Source organism: Numida meleagris, chromosome 23 (genome assembly GCF_002078875.1).
Source record: "Numida meleagris isolate 19003 breed g44 Domestic line chromosome 23, NumMel1.0, whole genome shotgun sequence".
Taxonomy (NCBI): Eukaryota; Metazoa; Chordata; class Aves; order Galliformes; family Numididae; genus Numida; species Numida meleagris.
Window position 1 is genome coordinate 5,493,970 of NC_034431.1, and position 20,335 is coordinate 5,514,304.

The 20,335-nt window shown below is 56.3% G+C and overlaps 1 protein-coding gene across 1 annotated transcript in view; it reads right to left on the reverse strand.

Moving 5' to 3' along the window:
• The window catches only part of DSCAML1 (DS cell adhesion molecule like 1), a 79,493-nt gene that overhangs the window by 10,207 nt on the left and 48,951 nt on the right, over positions 1–20,335 (reverse strand). Inside the window, exons 4-18 of the mRNA XM_021376329.1 lie at positions 15,845–15,991; positions 14,573–14,851; positions 13,728–14,003; positions 13,134–13,430; positions 11,203–11,475; positions 7,936–8,214; positions 7,343–7,462; positions 7,020–7,196; positions 3,112–3,311; positions 2,554–2,650; positions 2,310–2,438; positions 1,805–1,972; positions 1,645–1,715; positions 775–1,015; positions 11–157 (exon numbers count right to left, since the gene is read on the reverse strand). Of these exons, the coding sequence (XP_021232004.1) occupies positions 11–157; positions 775–1,015; positions 1,645–1,715; positions 1,805–1,972; positions 2,310–2,438; positions 2,554–2,650; positions 3,112–3,311; positions 7,020–7,196; positions 7,343–7,462; positions 7,936–8,214; positions 11,203–11,475; positions 13,134–13,430; positions 13,728–14,003; positions 14,573–14,851; positions 15,845–15,991 (2,901 nt within the window). The remainder of the gene's footprint in view (positions 1–10; positions 158–774; positions 1,016–1,644; positions 1,716–1,804; positions 1,973–2,309; positions 2,439–2,553; positions 2,651–3,111; positions 3,312–7,019; positions 7,197–7,342; positions 7,463–7,935; positions 8,215–11,202; positions 11,476–13,133; positions 13,431–13,727; positions 14,004–14,572; positions 14,852–15,844; positions 15,992–20,335) is intronic.

The following is a 20,335-nucleotide window of genomic DNA, read 5'->3' on the forward strand; positions in this document are numbered from 1 at the left end:
CAGCACTCACCTCCATCCATGTAGAGGGACCAGAAGATGACCCGGTAGCCCTTGAGCACGCCGTTGAGGGTGCTGCGCGGGGGCTCCGACCAGGAGATGACGGCCACATCCGACGTGATGGAGATGGCTCGCACGTTCTCGGGGGGCTGGCTGGGCACTGGGAGGGCACAGATGGGGATGGTCAGCCTACTGGCCAGAGCTGCACCCATGGGCTCTGCGCTGGACCTCCCCATCGCCCTCTCACTCCTCTCCCCAAGCCCAGAGCCATGATCCTCCTCCTCTTCACCCCGGGGCCGCCAGGATGCTGCACTTCCAGCAAGGGGCGAGCCGGCTGGATGCGAGGTAATTGCATCCAATTGCCCCATAAGAGGTAACTCTAATTTTTATGAGCATTTAAATGATGATACATCACCGTAACGACCCTCTTTGAAAATGATTATTGTTTCGTATTACTTAGGTGTAAAAATATAAGCACCATGTAATTAGGGACCGAGTATAATAAACTAATACAGATAGTCCGTTTGAACAAAATGAAGGTAATATAATTATGGAAAAGACACTATTGCTAAAACAGGGGCCCTTGAATACCCCAGGAGGAGTGCTAATGTAGCCAGGAAATGATCACGGTTTGACAGGCTAACGAGAGCCTTAATTAAGTATGAAAAACTGCTGCGCGAACGCACTGCAAAACTTTTTTTGCTCGTTTCTGGAACGGCGAAGGCTCTCTGGGTGGACGCCCTGCGCCCCATAGAAACACCACCCCCCCGTCCTCACCATCCTCCAGCGTGGTGGCATTGATCTCGCTGGAGGACGGCCCCGTCCCCGCGCGGTTGAAGGCCTGGACCACCACCCCGTACTGCGCGAACTTCTTCAGGTTGTCCAGCGTGTAGACCTCGCTGTCGCCCGTGGCCTTCATCTCCACGATGCTGTACTGCCCGTTGCTGCCCGGGCTGTTCTCGCGGTAGCCGATCTGGTAGCCGCGGATCACCCCGTTCTGCAGCTCCTTCTTCGGGGCCTGAAGCAATGGGGACACGAAGGGGAGCGGTGTCACGGAGCTGACAGCCCCGCAGCCTTTAAATCAATCTGAACAGCGTTTCTCTGAAGCATTAAGAAATCAATAGGGTTGATTGTAAATTTATGTTACGCAGCCAACGCGATCCATCTCGCTGCAACACTCTCCAAACAAACGGAGCTATCTTCCAAGTGAACCTTATCAGTCTTTAATCTGTTTTCCAGCACCTAAGAGGAAAGGGGAGCAGGGGGGAGAAGCTCGAACCCTAAATTCATCAACTTCCCCATTTGTTCTGAAGTCCTAATTTTATAATCCATTTTTTCGCATTCGACCTTCTGAAAAATAAATCTGATTCTGAACTCAATTGATCTGCGCTTGAGCAGCTGGCAACCAGACGTCTCAGTTTTCCCATGTTTATCCTCGCTTTCCCCGTGGCCCCCCATGGATATCCTATGAGATAATGAGCTTGTTACCAAACGCGATTAACACATGATGTGGCCGAGCTGCGTGCCCGGCCCTCGGGTTTTGTGACGTCTCAGGACTTGTTCTCTGAACTGCGAGGGGAAATCTGGGTCCCAGAGTCCCACCAGTGGGGGTGGCCAAGGAGAGCCCTCTGCCCCGGCCCCACACACCTTCCAGGTGACCTGGATGCTCTGCGACGTCATCGGCTGCAAGGTGACATCCATCGGAGGCCCATCGGGAGCTGGGAGAGGGAAAAATCACGCATTATCACGAAAATTCCCATCCAAAGAGGGCTCCGCTCACACGCATCTCTACAGCACAGAGCAGCACCTGCTTCCTCCGTGCTGATGGTGAGCTCCTTGCTGGGCTCGCTGCGCCCGATCTTGTTGAAGGAGTACATGCGGATGCTGTACACGGAGGCGGGGTGCAGGTCCACGATGTTCGCCTGGTTGATGGTCGGGGAGATGTTGCGTGTCGACTGCTTGAAGTCCCAGGAATCTGGAAGAAATCCAGAAATCTGGCAAAGGGGGGTCAGCACCCGCACCCCACGCCTCCTGCCGTGCTGCGTCCCCCCGCCTCGCTGTTGTGCTGCTCTCAGCTCGGCTTTCTGCAAATATTGCCTCTTTAAATATTCCCTTTCAAATGCTCCCACCGAACATAAATTAACATATTTCATTAATGCTGCTCTCTCCTTTCTTCATCAAAGCAGCCAGGATGCGGAATATTCCCTGCACGGAGGCAGCAGGGCCAGCTCCCCACCTGCCCCATGGCACAGCCAGGCCCCCAGAGTGGGCTATGGAGGTCTGGGGGGCACAGGGGGGCAACCAGCACCTACCAGACTTGTTCTTGTACTCGATGTCGAAGCCGGTGATGATGCTGTTCCCATCAAAGCGCTGCGTCCAGCGCAGGTTCATGCTGCGGGCTTTCACCTCGCGGATCTCCAGTTCTGGGGGGTCAGGTGGCTCTGGGGGCGGTTGGGGGGTGGTTAGGAGCATGTGGAGATATGTGGAGCAGCAGGACCTTGAGGTGAGGTTCTGCCTGCCCCCATGACCGGGGTCACAGTGCCATGAGCTCAGTACCTTGCACAGTGAGCTGGATCAGGCCCCTGTCCTCGCCGTACGAGTTGATGGCATGGCAGGAGAAGAAGACCGAGTCCCCACGGTCAGCTGGTTTCAGCTGTGGGTATTTCAGGGACAGAAAAGCAGTCCCTTCAGATGTAGGCACCCCGAATTCCGAGCCTCCTCTTCCTGCAGGGACCCCAGCCCATAGACACCACCTGCCCCGAGGCCCCATCCCCATCTGCTGCCTGATCGGATGGGTTAGAACTGGGTGATCTTTGAGGTCCCCCCCAACCCAACCATTCCTTGATTTCACGCTTTGAGGCATCTCTGCTGCTGCAACACACCTTTCGAGCATGGGCCCATTGCAGAGCAAAGCAAAATTTGGCGCAAGGACAACCCAGCCCGCTGGGTTCCTTTTTTTGGGGCCACCACAGCACGCGGACAGCCGTCGTTCTGCCGCTCTTTTGAAGGCGCTGAATGCAGCAGCTGCGCGTTCGCCGCCCCGCTATCCGCAGCACAAAAACGGCCCCGTGCTGGAGGAGGATGCTCAGGCCCCCGGCGGGACCCTGCCCTCACCTTGAGGGTGGAGATGACCTCGTCGCCGTTGTCCTTGGTGGCGATGGCGTAGCGCATGTTGCGGTCGGGGTCGATGACGGTGTCACCCTTCTCCCAGCGGATGATGATGGGCCGCTCGCCCCGCGCCGTGCAGTTCAGCTCCTTGCTCTGCCCCTTGATGGCGATGGTGGTGTTGGGGTGCGAGGTGATCATGGCGGGGACTGCGGGAGGGAGCGCGGCTCAGCCACCCGCCGGGCACCCCCCGGAGCCAGCGGGCGGCGCTGGGTGCAGATCCCACCGAGAGGACACGCAGCCCCGAGCGGAAGCGTTTCGCTGCATTATACGGCTCGGGATCATAAAATAATGAAGCAGATAAATTTTATAATGCATAGCATTACACCGGGGTAGACAATAAAACGTGAAAGACAAATAACCAAGCGCACGCTATAATGAAGAGAAAGCCTCCAGTCGGAGACGTGCGAGTATGAATTATTGACTAAGGTTTTACACTCCCGAGGATGAGAGGAAGAATGTTTTCCATCACAGATTTGCATAATTCACTCGTATAAACCTGGGCAGAATATAGAGCGTGATTCCACAGCAGCAAGGCAGCAGCCTTTGCATTGCAGATGCTGGAGAGATTTTTTTTTTTTTTCCCTTTTTTTCCTCATATTCACCCAAACATGCAAAGGAGGGGAGGGGACACACATCGCCCTGGTGTAGCACTCTGTGGTGGCATTGCGGGGTGGCACTGTAGAGCGGCATTGCAGGTGGCATTGCGGGGTGGCATTGAGGGTGGCATTGTAGTGTGGCATCTTGGTGTGGCACTGCAGGTGACGTTGCGGGTTGGCATTGCAGAGTGGCACTGTGGGTTGGCATTGCAGATGTCATCACTGTGTGCCATTGCAGGTGGCACTGCGGGGTGGCATTGAGGGGCAGCATGCCGGGGTGGCATTGCAGGTGGCACTGCCCGCAGCCCAGCGCTGCTTGCTGTTGGGAGCAGTTGGTGTTGGGTGGCAGAGCCGGGATGGATGCTGGCAGCACGAAGGGCACCTCGTGTCCCCCAGAGCACCAAGGCTGGGGGCGGGGGCGGCCTGGGTAAGCCGAAAAAAATGTAATGCATAAACAAACAGCGCTGCTGAGTCCCGCAGTAATATATGATAATGACAATCCGCAAAGGCAACACACACTGTTATAATGGGACACAAGAGGCTCTAATGAGCTACGACTTCTCGGCTTTCTGTGGCAATGTAATTCAATTAGCGGCTAAGGAAACCTTTCCCCCGGAGCTGCCGTTTGCGGGGTGCAGCCTGTGCCCGCGTGGCTGGGACGAAGCATAGCCTGGGTTGGGGTCACCTCTGCCACGTGACGGCTCCTTGGGAACCCATGGGAATTCTGCCTGCAGCAGCCCCAGGATGGCACAGCACCACGCGCTGATGTGGGGCAGCAGGACAGGGAAGAGCCTGACCCATTGGGGTGCGTGGGGAGCACGAGGGCAGGGAGTCTTCGGCCAGAGCATGGCCCTGGCGCTCAGCGGGCTGTGGAGGAGTCAGCCCCTTCCCTGCACGCAGCGGCCCCGGGAGAGGAGCTCTGTTTCAGGCTCTGCTTCGCTGAAATGCACTTATTGATGTTTGATTAAAAGCAGCTCCTTGGATGTAAACATATCAACTCCTCTCAATTGCCAGGGTCCCAGGAGAGTGGCACGTAGCCCAGGGCGGAGGAAAGCAGCAAAACAAACCAGCAGAAAACCCCGACCAGCCATGCAGGCAGCATGGGCTGGGCTGGGAGGCACGCTGTGCCACCACTGCACCCCGGCCTAGCGATGCCCACGGTGACCGAGGGAAGGAGGATGCACGTGGCCAGGACTCCAGCAGCCGTCAGCAGCCTTCTGCACAGGGCAGGCTCCTGCACGCCAGAGCTCCTGTTAACACGGCTTCGACAAGAGCTGCATCCCGTTTGCTGGGCAGAGATAAGGCTGTCCACAAAGGGAACTGTCAGCGCCCCGCGTGCCATCCCCAGCCACGCTGGGGCAGGAGCAGCTGCACAGCCCGGCAGTGACATCTGAATGAGAAGGGTGACAGCGGTGACAAGGGCTGCGCCCTCCCTCCTCTCCCCCCTCTTTCTTGTTTAGAGCCAGCTCTGTGATGTTAATTTGATTGCACCCGTTTCAGCTTCCTTTCTACACTGATTAGCTGAGTTCCACCTGAAGCATGAGATTAATTCAAATTGCATGGAAGCAATCAGTAATGCTCCTGCAAGAGGACACCGAACCTCCCGGCACCTCTGGCCCTGCCTGGTGCCCGGCGAGCCCGCAGCACCAGCACTGCCCAGGGGACTTGGACAGCCCCATCCATCCCTCACTCTCTGCTCCCAAGCACAGGGCAGCGTGCAGCCAGGTGCTAAATGCCATTTAGCACGCGCTCACAAGCTCCTCACCTGCACCTGTGCCAGCCCCCAGGGTGCACACTCACGGCCTCCAGCACCCCACACTTCTCGCAGTGCAGCGCGCTGGACCTGATGCTAACAAGTCGCTTTGGAAAGCACGGATGAACGCTCCCAGCCCTGCACGGCAGCGGGATGCTGCTGTGTGCAGACAGGTGCCGTGCTCAGGGCTGAGCAGAGCGACGAGGCAGCGTCGTCCCAGGGCCAGCACATGCCCTGGGCACTGTGCTCCCTGCGGTGCCTCAGCTGGGGACAGCACCACCACAGTTCCGTTTGCACGCAGGTTTGCCACCACCTGACAAAGCAGCAGCTAACTCCTCCTGGCATCAGTGTGGCTGCTCTGATTTATTGCCTCGGTCAGTGAGGGATGGGGCTGCACCTCCCATCCCGTGGTTTGGGCTCTGCTGAACTCCCACTTAACTCCATCTGCAGTGGCCTGGCCTGAAGCGCAAGCCGGTGCTGATCTCGCTTTAATTGGCCTGACATTTCACTAAACAAACAAAAATCAAAAAATGAAACAAAACAAAGAGCCCCATATAATGCTTAATTGGCTGTGGTGCTTCGTCTACCTATTCATTCGAACCTTTTCAAAGGCTGCTGAGGTCTCTGGGAAATGTAAAAGCACATGCATAATAAGGTTATGTGCTATTCAAGTCAGCAAGCAACCTGTCCTGGGATGCAATTATACCAGATAGCAGGGACACGGCAACAGTTCAGGCTCCAAGACTTCGGCACACTCACTCGGGATTAATCGCCTTGACTTTGTACCTGCGCCTCATTGAAGTGGGTTGTTTGAAGTCGCTCGTTTCAGTTCATCAATCAGTGGGATAAATTAAACAGCTGACAGGGAGGGGAAAGGCTGCCCTCGGCCCTCCCCGTGAGAAGCTGGCTGAGGAGGGGAGAAACTGGGAAGGCAGCAGTAAGACAAGCAGGGGGTGCTGGGGGCCAGCAGGAGCCAAAGCGGGGTGCAGGGCGGGAGGGGAGCGCAGCATGCTGCATGCCACCCCCACTGCCACGGGGGAGTTCTCCCTCCTGCACCTCTTCTGGGGGTTTGAACTCTTACGGCAGCCGCAATCGAAATAAATAGAGAGGCGCTGGAGATTATGTATTCTGCTGATAGCAACGGGAGAGGAATCCAATAATAAGCGCAGTTCAAACACGGTGTCTAACAACGCTTCCCAGCCCAGCCCTGTCAAATTAGCAGAGCTATTTCCTTTCCTGCCGTATGATGTAGATTGATCGCCAGGTTTTATTAAGGACTAAGTGTTTTTAATAGCACAAGGGAAGCCTCCCCTGTAGGAGAGGAATCAATGCCCTCCATGCCCACAATGATCCGGAGCTGCGTGGTGCCGGGGCAGTGCTGGGCTGATCCCTCTGTGTGCTTCAGGCTGTGATTCCCCATCCACCCATCTGTCCGTCTGTTTTCTGTCCGTCTGCCCATCCCAGCCCACCCCCAGCTCCATCCCAGCCATGCCCTGGCTACTTACTCTTCACGGTGAGGAACATGGACTTGCTGATGTCTGTGCCCACCCCGTTGCTGGCCTGGCAGAGGTAGTAGCCGATGTCCTCCTCCAGCACGTGGCGGATGAGCAGCGAGCTGTTGGGGAGGATCTGGATGCGGCCCGTCAGCGGGATGGGGTGGTACTGCTGGGGGTTCCCGCTGCCTGGAGGGGGAAGCAGAGATGCATCAATGGGTGCACAGCCAAGGCTGGGGGTGCTTGTGGGGCTCGGTGCTGGGGTGACCCAGCAAGAACAGGACTCGCCCCACTTGCACAGAGGTCCCCATGCACTGCTGTCATCTCCCACATACCTTTTGCATGTTTCCACATCACTTTCGGAGGAGGGTACCCATCGACGGAGCAATTCAGCACCCCAGCTTTACCGTAAATGCCATCTTGGTTGTTGGGTTGAACCACAAACCGAGGAGGCACTGCATAACAGGAAGGAATCATAGAATCACAGAGTCACTGAGGTTGGAGACAACCTCTAAAATCATCCAGTCCAACTGTCCACCTACAACCAATCCCACTGACCATGTCCCTAAGTACCACATCTCCATGTTTCCTGAACACCTCCAGGGACGGTGACTCCACCACCTCCCTGGGCAACCTGTGCCAATGCATCACCACTCTTTTGGAGAACTTCTTAATATCCAACCTGAACCTCCCTCCCCTGGTGCAACGTGAGGCCATCACCTCTCATTCTATCGCTGTTACCTGGGAGAAGACACTGACCCTCACCCCACCACAACCTCCTTCCAGGGAACTGGAGAGAGCAATGAGGTCCACCTGAGCCTCCTCTTCTTGAAAATCATCTCTTCCTGTTGCTGCCCAGCATGACTCCATCCTCCCCCATCCATCCCTCCCACCTTCCCACCCACCATGGGGATGCCAAGGCTCTCACCCCGCACGATGAGCTGCCGCTCGCGGCTGACCGTGGCAGCAGCATTGCTGGCGATGCACGTGTAGTTGCCGTTGTGCTTGAGGGAGACACTGGAGATCTGCAGGGAGCTCATGAACTCCTTGCTTTCAATGGTGACACCTGAGCCAGAGAGGATGACGTGCCCGTCCTTGCGCCAGGTGATGTGGATAGGCATGTCCCCGGAGGAGACCACGCAGGGGATGTAGAGGAGCTGCCCGATGGAGGCCGGTGGGAACTCGAAGGGCTGGATCAGAGGAGGGACTGCAGAGGGGAGAGGCAGAGCATGCTGTACAGCCCCGCTGCGGGGAAGCCTTCGCCCAGAGGGCTTGGGCCGGCTGAGGGATGGGGGGAATGAGGAAAAGCAGTGTGTCCTTTCCTCCTGGCACTTGTCACAGGCTGGTGTCCACCACTGAATCATTAAGGATAGTAAAGACCTGTAAGGTCACCCATTCCAACCCCAACCCGCCCCCACCATGCCCACTGACCATGTCCCTCAGTGCCACACCTCCATGTTTCCTGAACACCTCCAGGGACAGTGACTCCGCCACCATTCTGGGCAGCCTGTACCAGTGCCCGACTTCTATTTCAGAGAAGAAATTTCTCCTAACATCCAACCTGAACCTCCCCTGGTGCAATGTGATGCCATCACTTCTCATCTTAGCCCCAGCACCATCCCACAGCACAACAGGACTTTGCAGAGGAGTGAGCCTGCTTGGGGCCAGCACAGCAGTTCATAAACCCATTGTCCCATCACCAAAGCATTTGCTTCCCAGAAACAGGCAGGCTTTTGTTCAGCCATAACACTTCCAGGAGGGGTGGAAGATGCCACTGAGCAGTGACAGTAGGACGTGACCAGGAGTGGGGCAGCACAGGGAGCTGCCAGCCCCCGGCCCCTCTGTGTGCGCCAGCTGAAATTCCACCTCAGCATTTATCTGCTCGCAGAAAAGCAGTTATTAGATGGATGCTTTTCTTGAAGGCTCTGGATTCAGAACCAGCCATTATCTTCCTGATAACTTAATTAGGCAACCGCAGCATCTCTGGCAATGTGGGAGGGGGAAGAAAGCAGAGAGAGGGAGACAATTAGCTTAACAAGGCTCAGCACCTGGTAGACGAGATCCTCTTTCCGCAGCCTCCATAATTAAATTAGCAGGCTGCCAATTGTCCCCTCGGCAGAAATAAGATGCCCTCTTGTACAGACGCGGAGCCCCAGCGGGCAGGGCTCACTGTGCCACTGCGCATGGCCCCATCCCCACCTCACCCCACCCCTCACCCAGCATGCTTCAAGGCTCCCAGTGTTCCAGCAGCACTGCTCAGAGCTCCAGAGCCCGGCCAGAACCAGGCTGGCCCCATTTGGGTTGCCCAGAGCCCAGCCAAACAGCTGTGAAGGGCAGCATTGAGGGTTCATCATCACCTGAAGCCAGGCTGCAGCGACGTGGCTCAAGCTGCCGGAGCCATGGAGCCAGCAGCGCCCGCTTTCCATAATTAATGAATAATTAATTGGGAATGCACTGCAGTCTATTGCAGAGGGCCGGGCTTGTGTGTCTCGAAACACACCCCACAGGCCACTTGTGAGCACACACAGTCTCTCGATAGAAGAGCTCTCCCTGTTCTATCTCCCCTTAACCAGAGCCCAGACCTCATCCTTCCTCCCCAAACAATCTCCTGCTGCACGTTCTATCTGCAGCTCTTCCCGGGCTCTCCCACGCACGGCGCAGCCCTGGCACCATGCAGAGCCCCCGCATCACCCAGCACTGTGCTCCCACCGCTTCCTCCGGGCACAGCCAGGCAGCACGGCCCCAAGTGATTAATTAAAACGTTCCAAGATGTCTGCTGCTAAATAACGAGCTATGGGGCACCTCAGCAATGCAGAGAGAAGACGATGCAGGAAGCTCCCAGTTGGGACGTGGGGCTTGGAGCCATGGGAGCAAGCGAGGGCTTGCAGATGGGTGGCAGACAGAGGATGGAGGTGCTGTCAGGAGGGGGCCCATAAAGATTTTACTGCCATTGCTTGGGAAGCTGTGTAATTCACTGGTGGCCGCCAGGCACTTGTGGCAATAAAAGCTTTATGGTGCTCCGTGCCATCCTGCACTCCACACAGTCATATTTATTTACTCTGCTGCTCAGAGTGAACTCCAAAGGTAGCCGAGGGCAGCTCAATTCCCCTCCATGGGCCCTTTGTCCGATGGGCAGCACGAGCAGCCAGGCTGGGCTGGGTGTAACTCAGTGGGATGAAGGTGGATGGATGGCACTGCGTGGCAGCTCCCAGCCAAGGCAGTAAATCTGGGCACACAGGGGTTTGCATGGCATTCACTTCCCAGAATATATGGATGAACTTCTGCGTCCGCCTCCCAGCAGTGGGCGCAAAGTGAAGTGTGTAACTCAGCATCCCTCCGGACACCCTCTCTGTGAGGATTTTGGTACAAGTGGAGGAACACAAAGGCTGGCTGTGCCCTGCAATGAGGGTGTAAGGGAGATCCATCCCCTTGGCTCTGCCCGGAGGTTATCTGCAGCCCACACTTCCGCTTGCAAAGCCTCGGAGAAGAGCATTAGCTAATCAAGTGGTAGCATCTATAATCAGCTTGATGCACTCTCTTGCTAACCTGATTCCTAATAAGAAAATGGTGGATGGGAGGGGAAGGAGGGGGGATCAGCATAAAATCCGGTCCATAAATACCCTGCTCAGTGAGACAGAGGGAAAGACAATTGGCCAGCTCCGTCCCCAGCGTGGCTGTGTTTGTCTGAATGATTTACTGCAAACACCGCACTGGCGACGGGCAGAGCCGACCCGACAACTCTGAGGACGGGAGATACGATAGCACCGCGCGCTCATAACACAATCTCAGCAAGTCACTGGGAGGGAATGCATCCGACTCAATTCATTAGGACTGATAGCTCCCTCAATGGGGCTGAATAATTGATGGCCTGTAGAAGCTTTTAAGATGTTCTGTGCGCTCGGAAGACCGAGAGTATTATTTTTTTAAAAGCTAACACACAGAGAAAAACATCAGTGAAGGTGATCCGAGCAAAGGTTAGATGTTTTAATACACTGTGTTTACACCGTAAATCCTTGCTCCGCTGTGTGTAGCAAGAAATGGAGCTGGTGCAGCAGCAAGCACACAGGTGGGTGCGAGGTGTGGTGCGTTCGGGCCGCAGAGCATCCCCTGCAATGCTTCCCTGCCTTCACCCTTTGCAGAGATGGTCCCAGCACCACCTGAACGTCTGATCCAGGCCACCTCTCCAGCTCCTTACCTTTCACCGTGACGTGGACGCTCTGGCTGATGGAGAGCTGGGGCTGGATCAGCACGCTGCACAGGTACTCCCCTTCGTCCATGCCTTTCTGGACATCCATCAGCTTCAGGGTCCCGTTCTCAAAGACCACTTGGCGGTGGTTATCGGGCAGCAGCAAAGAGTCCTTGTACCACTTGATGGAGTAATAGGGGTACCCGATCACCCTGCAGTTGATGAAAGTGTCCCTACCCGCGACCGCCGTTATGTTCTTCATCGCCCGGATGCTCGGGGGACCTACATAGTGGGGAGGAAGGAAGAGGCAGGCTAGGTTAATTCCGAAGGGCGGTTTGTTTGCACACAGATCTGTTGCAAATGCTGCTGCTGCCCCTTGGAGGGATGCCAGAGGCTGTCGGGAGACACCTGGGGAGCGCTCCCAACCGCCCCGGCTGCTCCGCCCTCTTTGCCAAATGGCCTTGGTGCAGAACTGCACGCAGGGACCTCCCTTCCATTTGCACATTTATTTATTCTCAACTGAAGCAGCCCATTCCGTGCCTCTCACTGGTTGCCTGAGTACTGCCCAAAGCCAGCTCGCCCCCTGTTCCCGGCTGCTCTCACGCTGGCTGGAGGACTGGAGGCATGCTGCAGGTGAGTATTATAACAAGAGGTTTCATGCTTCAGTAATTATATTGTTCTTGTGGCTGTCGTATAAAATAGAAAACCCATCTGCAGATTAACTCCATCTTGGCTCCTCACCCTAAGTGGTGAGGATGACAGCTTAGCAGACACTCCAGATAAGCTAATGTTGCCTTTAGTGAGTTTCCTTAGATTAACTCCCACTGCCCCCCGTGTGGGGGGCACCCACCAGCTGTTGGGAAGGTCTGGTGGGAGATGCTCTGTCCCCATGGAGCAGGGAGATGTCTGGGGGCACAGCAGCACAGGAGCCCCCACAGCTCACCATGAAAAGGAGCAGGCAGAGAAAAATTAGCATCTGTAGCTGTCTCCTGGGCCTGTTGGAGGGACTTGCTCAATTCCAAGGCAAAAAAAAAAAGCCTGAATCTTATCTAGTGACAGGCAGTCAGGGACCAAAAGAGGGAGGAAAAAAAAAAGAAGACAATGAAACATCCTCATTCAAAACACTGCAATTGCTTCTCGTGGCTGGGACATGAACTCGCTCCAAATTTAGCAGTAAATGGCAGCAAAATTCAGACTCTCCTGGGATCCCAGCCAAAAAGCCACTAGATCCATTTCAAACCTGAGACACAGACAAACACAGCTCTTCAAGCCTCTTTCTCAGTAGATAAATTAACGTTACCTTGACTCTGCTCCCACCTACGAGCCTAGAAGCTTTAACTGGTGATTATGAATGGGCAGGGGCTTACACCACACCCTGTGCCCCTCAGAACGCCCTACAACACACAGAACAATGCGCCACAGAGTGACAACGCAGTGATTCACGCAGCCATGGCTTTTAGCAGACAAAGAAACACAGACACAACACATCCAAGCTCATTTTCCATAGTTCCCCGTGCTGCCTCATCATCGCTTGTAACGGGATCGGGGCTGGATGGGGCGAGGTGGGGTCCTGGGGTGGTTTGGGGACACATTGCTGGTGGGTGCAGAGGAATGGACAGCACGGGTCACTTCTGAGACACCGTGAGGTCCTTCACAGAGGTGCTTGCTGCACAGACCCAGTGCTGGGTAGGGTGAAAGCAGAGCCCACGAGGGAGGTGTTGCCCCTCTGGGAATTGTTGCTCTGGATACGCTCTCAGTTCAGGACCCTGCTCTGCGCCATGGGGAAGATCCATCCCATGGGTCTGGTGGCCAGCAGGGCTGCAGGGGGGTCAGGCATAGAGGGACCTGCATGGCTGGGAAAGGGCAGGGGTGAGGAGGAACAGAACACAACCAAAAGCCCAGTAAAAGCCCTATTCTGATATTTAAAAGTAGACAGGCACCTCTTACGTTTATTCGCGCTTGGTATTCGGCGCTGCCCACCGAGTTCCGCGCGGTGCACCGGTACACGCCGCCGTCCTTGATCTGCGGGCTGGTGACATTCATGTGGCTCACCGTGGTGCCATCCGACATGGTGTACTGGTTGGTGCGGTGCCCGTTGTCCCGCGGGATGGGCTCGTCGTCCAGGGCCCAGGTCACGGTCGGGGGCGGCGCGCCCTTGGCGGCACACATCAGGGAGAACTGCTCCCCGGGGTTCACCACCTTCTCGCTGAAGGAGGAGACGATGCGGGGGGTCCCATCTGGGGGCACCCAGCGGGAGCGGGGTTAGGGCACGGCTGCAGTCACCTGCACGGATGCGCCCACGCCCCTGCGCCCTGTGCGCCCTTGGCTCAAAGGGTGCCCATCCCTGCGCCAACACCCAATGATCTCCATCCCATTGTCACGAAGGTGAGAAGATGCCTTCTGGAAGGCAGCGTGCCCACCCCCCTGGCACTCGCTTCCCTCCCTCCGTGCACAAAGCATCCAGGGATGAGGCAGCTTGGAGAGGGGCAAAGAAAAAGCCCTCGCCAGTCCCCGCCCCAAGGAAGCCAGCTCACCCTCCAGCGTGATGATGGAGAAGTCCTGTGCCGTCTGGGACTTGCGGGTGGCAAAGCACTGGTAGGCTCCGGAGTGGCTCTTCTGCGCCGCTGTGATGAGGAGGGTCTCGTTGCTGATGCCCCGGATGGAGATGAAGTCATCCACCACCACCAGGTCCGTGTTGCGGTACCAGCGGATGACGTACTCGGGGGACCCGCTGAGGGCACAAGAGAGGATGACGGTGCTGCCGATGCCCGTCTTGAGCTTCTTTGGTGTGAGGGTCACACGCAGAGGGTCTGTGTGAGAGAGAGGGTGACACGTTGGTGACGCTGGGCAGCGGGTGCTCCTCCATCTTTCCATCTCTGGAAGCACCAGTCACATGCGCAATGTCACTGCACAGCCTGGGGTGCAGCCCTGCCTTTCCTCGTGCTGCTTAGTGAGTATTAATGCTGGGGTGGCAGCGGGGACGTGGCCCCGTGATGGGACAGTGCTGAGCAGGGCTGCTGGTGGCTGCAAGAACCCCCAGGAGCAGAACAGGCAGTAAATATTTGGCCTGCCCAGATGGTATTTACTGTTTGGCTGGAGCTTGTTTTATGTAAATCAGCAAAACAAAGCACAGAGGCACCTCGCAGAACATCGCCATCCAGCAATTTACATCCCATGGTATTGCACTGCTTTTTCCAGAGGTCCCGATTAAAGCGGTAAATCAGGGGACGGCTGCAGATCTGCTGCTGCAGCATTACAAACTCCCCCCGAATGCTCCGAGCAGCGCATCGGACACGCTGCGTAGCCAGGCACGCTGAAATATAAGGCTTTAAGGCTTCAGAGACATGGGCAGGACGCAGCTCTCCCTGCCAGCACTCACCGATGACCGTGAGGGTCCCCGTGACCTCTGTGGACCCGAAGGTGTTGGTCACCTCGCAGATGTAGGTCCCGCTGTCCTCCACGCGCAGGTCGGCAATGCTCAGCCCCGTGATGCGCTTGGCCCAGCGGCCGTCGGCGGGCAGCGGGCGCCCGTCCTTGAGCCAGCGGATGGCGGGGTTGGGGTATCCCGAAGCGATGCAGGGCAGCTCCACCAGCCGGCCCGCACGCACCTCCCGCGACTGGAAGCTGTCTAGCATGGTGGGGATGGACTCGGCCGGGTCTGCGTTTGGAGAGGAAATCAACTCACCCAGAGAAGGAGGGGAGATGCGCTCCTGCGCTGGGGCAGCACAGAGAGCTGGGCTCTGAGCTGATGGGGACACAGGGAGCTGCGGGCCACCGCTGCGTCACCCGGGGGAACCTCCCTGGGGAGCCGCACCCGAGCGGCTGCTGGGATGGATAAACTCAGCACTGTAGGAATTACTCAAGGTGACACCTAATTGGTGCAAAATACACAAATTCTGTGGCACATTTCAAAATTTACAAGCAAAAGGGGCCCATCAGGCAGCTGGGAAAGGAGAAAATTAATCACCAAGTCTCAGGCGTGAAATTAAATTCCAGGGGAAAGAAACCTCTTTCATTACTCCCAAGCAGAAGTAAAATGCCGTGACGTGTAAATAATGACAGCGACCAGGAGGGGACCGAGGCACAGAGAATGCGCAAGGCGAGGGGACGGGGTACCCCGTGGCTGCCCACGCTCCGCTCTGGGATCCAACAGGGCCGGGTCGAGAAATCTCAGCCATTCCCAACCCCATCCCAAACCCTCCGCAGGGGTTCATTCAAAGAGTTAATGCGGGAACCGTGCACACGAGGCTAGAAAAACCATATGGCACAGCGCGGGCGAGCTGCAGCTGACGGGCGGGAGAGACGATGCAGCTCCCGAGCAGAGTAATTTGGGCAGCGAGCGGAGCCGGGAGCGCCCCGAGCCAGCCGGCACTACGGACTGCGCCGCTCGGCTGCAGTATCGCTTGCATCTTCGTCACATCGCGTCAGGCTGCTCACATCGCCGGCTGTCACATCGCATCGCCGCGCGCCCCGTTGCCTCCTGCTCGGGGTGCTGCACGGCACGGCTGCCCACCGCCGGGCATGGGGGAACGGCACGGACCCCCCCGTGGTCCTCACACCTCCCCCTGGGACAAGGGTAGGGGTGCACCCAGAGCGGGGCACGCAGGCTGGGTGCTGTCCCCAGGGCTGGCCTCGGGGGCCGCGTGCTCACCTGACACCGAGAGCCTGGCCCCGTTGCTCTGGCGCGTCTCCCCGCTGTACTTGTGCTTGGTGATACACCTGTAGGTGGACAAGGCATCTTCCTTCTGCACGTCCGATATGTACAAACCTCCGTAAGAAGTAATAAAAAACCTATTTTCTGGAGACACAAGGAGGAAAGGGAGGGGAAGGGTGAGTGAGTCCTCGCACGTTCCCCTCCCGTGCCCACCCCCAAGAGAGAGCCATGAGCTGGGGGTTGGTACCACCAGGGCTGCAGTTTGGGGCAGGTTGGCGTGGATGAGTGCTGCACGTGGGTGTGCAACAGCCCCCACATATCCCTGGGCACTGCACTCCCCCAGAGCAGCACTCATCCTGCCCATGCACTGAGGTAGGTGGGCTGTCCTTGCAGCCTGCCCGCAGGCCCTGGTCCCATTGCCAGCGCCCAGGTGCAAGGTGCTGGCCGTGCAGGATGCTGCAGGACACAGCCCCAGGCTCATAGCAATCCCGCAGCTGCGGTTGAAGAGGGGAGTGTGTGCCACGAAGACCATCTTGGAGTGCTGCATAGCAACGCTGCAATTAAAAGTGAATCCGTCCTGCTGAGTTAATAATTAGCTTAACTTACTTAGAAGCGTGTGAAAACAAATAAGGGCTTGAGTTGATCGTGGAGCACTGAGGGAAGATTGCCGAGGCCACCAGGCAGCACAGCACAGCCCTGTTGCACTGGCCGACTGCTTTTAGGTAAGCCTATGCACAAAAGCAAAGCCCCAAAACAGCCTCTGGAGAGGATGGCAGAACTTCTCCCTGCCCCCAGCAGCAGCGCTGGAGGCTGCAGATAGACACAAACCAGAGCCCTGCATCTGTGAACAGGAGTGCACCCATTGCAAAAACCAAGTGGAGGCCAGCCCTGACCCTGGTGGCACTGCCCCCCCTCCCTCCCCAGTGCGCCCCAGACGGGTGAGTTTGACTCTAATTGAGAGTATATGGGACTCCAGACAGAAGAAATAGCAGCCTCACTATGATGCGAGCTGAGCTGTAGCTAATGGAAGGCACAGAAAGGAGAAACTTGAACATCCCATGAGCTCAGGACTGGGATTGAGGGGCCGGTGCCCCACACCATCAGTTGGAGGCATCAAGAGCTGCATGCAAACCTCTGTGAAAGGGAAGGGGGAGCAGTCCTGCAAACGCAGCTGAAATAACATGCAAATCAAGCATTAATTTTTCATCTCCCATCAAACCAGTAAGCAGAGAGCATTGGCTGCACTGGAATTTGAGAAGGGGGGAGCCAGTTTCTATGGTAACAGCTGCTGCATTTTGCAAAGTGCTCCGCAGCCCCAGCTGGCCTCCCCCACAGCGCACACTTCTGTGCATGCCGAACTGCAGCCCTGCTGCCAGGCGCACTCACGAGTGCTCTGGAAACAAAGACTTGGAGAGGGGGAGCGATGCGCAGGGACCCAGGAGCAGCAGCAGCGCTGCGGGGACCTCGTGCCACCGTGGACACTCGGCTCCTGGAGCTCACCAGCGTGCACAGATCCAGATGGAGCCTGTGAGCTGGGTAAGAGCCAGATAGCAGCGTGGCTTTAAAGATGCCATTGCGTTAAATGTAAGGTCTACACAACCTGACAGCGCAGCCTCAATTTTTTTTATTTTTATTTTTTTCCCAACAAGGGACAAATAACTTGGTTGAGGAATGCTGCATTGGTTCAAGGGAAAGATGCAGGGCAATAATTGATGTAAGCAGGTCTGACGGAGACCTCACCGGAGTGACTTATGGCTCAGTTAGCCTGCGAGATTAACGTCGAAGGTCGCCGAATAAAATCAGATCTTTCTGCCTGCCAGGAGGTGGAAAAGCTTTACAGGATGCAGAGGATTAAGTACATCCACAGCCAGGCTGGAGCGATGTGCCTCTAATAACTCTTCCAGCCAGACCTCAGCTGCTACTGTCGCAAAGGCTTTTCAATACCCTGCTCCCCTCTCCCTGCTGCGGGGTACCCATCAGCAGAGTACCCATCATCAAGGAATCATCACCAGAGTACCCATCACCGAGGTACCCATCACCTGGGTACCCACCACTGAGGAACCCATCACAGAGGTACCCATCACCTGGGTACCTATCACTGAGGTACCCATCACTAAGAAAGAGCGGTGCTCTCCTGCGTGCAGAGCATTAGGGTGATCTCCCCCTGTATACACACACCCACACCCACGTGCATTCTCTGTTCCTGAAATCCCATCCCCATCCAGCTGCCTGTAGTGGCCATGAAGCTCCAACGTCAGTCCCAAGGGCCTTCCAATTCCAAGAGAAAAATTACAGTCGATATAGGTTACCAGTTACCACTCCATCCAATATAGATTTATAAAAACAATGGGGTCAGGGCTTCAGGAGAGAGCACATTTTATAGTTCATGAGACTAATGAGATAACTTTCCCTTGGTACTCTGGGGCCAATATTTCCTTACGCAGTCTATTTTAACTGCTGGAGAATCAATAGGTGCCTGCATTTATGAATTAGCCATACTTGGAGCATATGCAACCCAAGGCATCCCGGACAAATTCAATAAATGTTTGGTGCTATTTCTGGCCACGTTTAAAGTGACAAATGCCTCCCTTGGGGGGAAAGGCATGGAGAAGGGAAGCCCCAAAGTACACAGCCCGTGGTTTCCCTGCATGGGGATGAGAAGCCTCCCCGATGCCATTCAACAAAGGGAGCCAGGAAGGACTCCTGGTCCCCTCCACATCCCCCAAACCAGGGCTGGGGCCATGGCACCACAGGTCTCTTCACCCCAGTGCCTGACCCCGGGGTCGATGCCTCAGCAAAGACCTAAAGCAGAGGGTGCCCGGATTAGACGCAAAGATTAAAGATCCATCCATCCATCCCAGAGATGGTAAATAGGAGCTGCGACTCGAGCCCAATGCAAATTTAATAAGAGCTGCACGATATCTGACAGATTTATTTACATGTTTCCCTGCACACAGGATCCCAGGGGACGTGTAAGGCAGTCGCAGGCTCCCCAGCCCTTTCAAAGGAAACACATTTCTCCTACGTAGCCATGCAAAGCCGAGCAGCCCAGCACCCAGCACAACGCTTCCACCTTGAAGTTCCATGGGCATCTGTAAAATCACCGACTCCAGCTGAGTAAGTGGGTCACGCTTTGCACCAAAGGGCTCCCTGCCTTCTTTCTCCTCCTCCTCAATCCAGGAGGAACAGGGCTTCACTGGAACAAGAATACCGTGTCCTAGAAACGTCGCTTTGGGGAGGCTGCGGCACTGCACCCCAGCCACACTGTGCCCCCAGCACCGCGGTTGGGTGGTGGCAGCTTTCCGAACGGCTCCCCCGATAGGATGATGGAGGGGACGATGGGACGAGAGCGCAGCCCTGCAGCCAGCTCTGTGCGTGCTCACCCATGCCCAGTGCTGTGCCAGCTGCCAGCGGGTGCACAGGAGCCAGAGCGCACGGTGAGCTTTGTGCAAAAGCCCTAAAAACCCCTCCCAGACAGCTGCGGAGCATCACCAGGACCTCCCCTTGCAGACCTAAATATAAGCCCTCCCCACGCTCGCTCCCGGCCAGAGCACCGCAGAAGCACTGAATCATGGCAGCGTGCAGAACCACCCCAAAATCCATGCTCCCCCACCAGGCTGAGACCCACACAGCAGGGATAGAAGTCGGGGAGTCACGGCAAGCTGCCCACCTCCCCCTCCCCTTAATCTCCTTTATAAGCACGGCTCTATCTCCTCCCGTTACAGGATTAACACCCATCTCTCATTCTCCTCTTGCAACAAGATTTTATTTCTAATTACGCTGTAATAAAACTGGGCGCGCTCCCAGGGTTGCTTCCAAATGACTTGTAGACACTCGGCGAGATTGGATCCTACTCGGGCCCATTGTCAGCGCGCCTGCCTGACATTCATTAGACATGCATGAGGGAGATGTTTTAAGAATGGAATTGCATTTAAATAGGCTTTCTGAGAAGGAGAGATGAAACAAAAAAAAAGAGAGGCAGAGGGAGAGAAAGAAGCCAGAGCGGCTGAGGAGCGGATGTAATTGTCACCTCGCTTGTCACACAGCTGCCAGGCAGCCCCGCTCCGCGTCCCCATGTCCCGGCTGGTGGCACAGGAGGGGCCAAGGGGCCAAGGGGCCAGGTCCTGCCCTCTGAGCACTAATCCCACAGCAAACCCCATCCTGTGCCCTCCAGAGCTGCAGTACAGCAGCGGATAATTTTCTGCTGAATTACCTCTTAATGCGGTACAGAATTACCTGCAGAACGGCCGTCTGCAGGGGACAAGTGAATAAACAGAGAAGGAAACGCCACAGTTTTCCCCAGCCTTGCGTTTGGCTCTGACCACTGGATTTACAGCCGGGGGGCGGCGGTGCATGAACAGCCCCAGCAAACAGCTGCACAGCGGAGCTGGGCTCTGCACAACGGAGCTGTGCACTGTACAACAGAGCTGTGCACGGTACGATGGAGCAGTGCACTGTATGACTGAGCTGTGCACTGTATGATGGAGC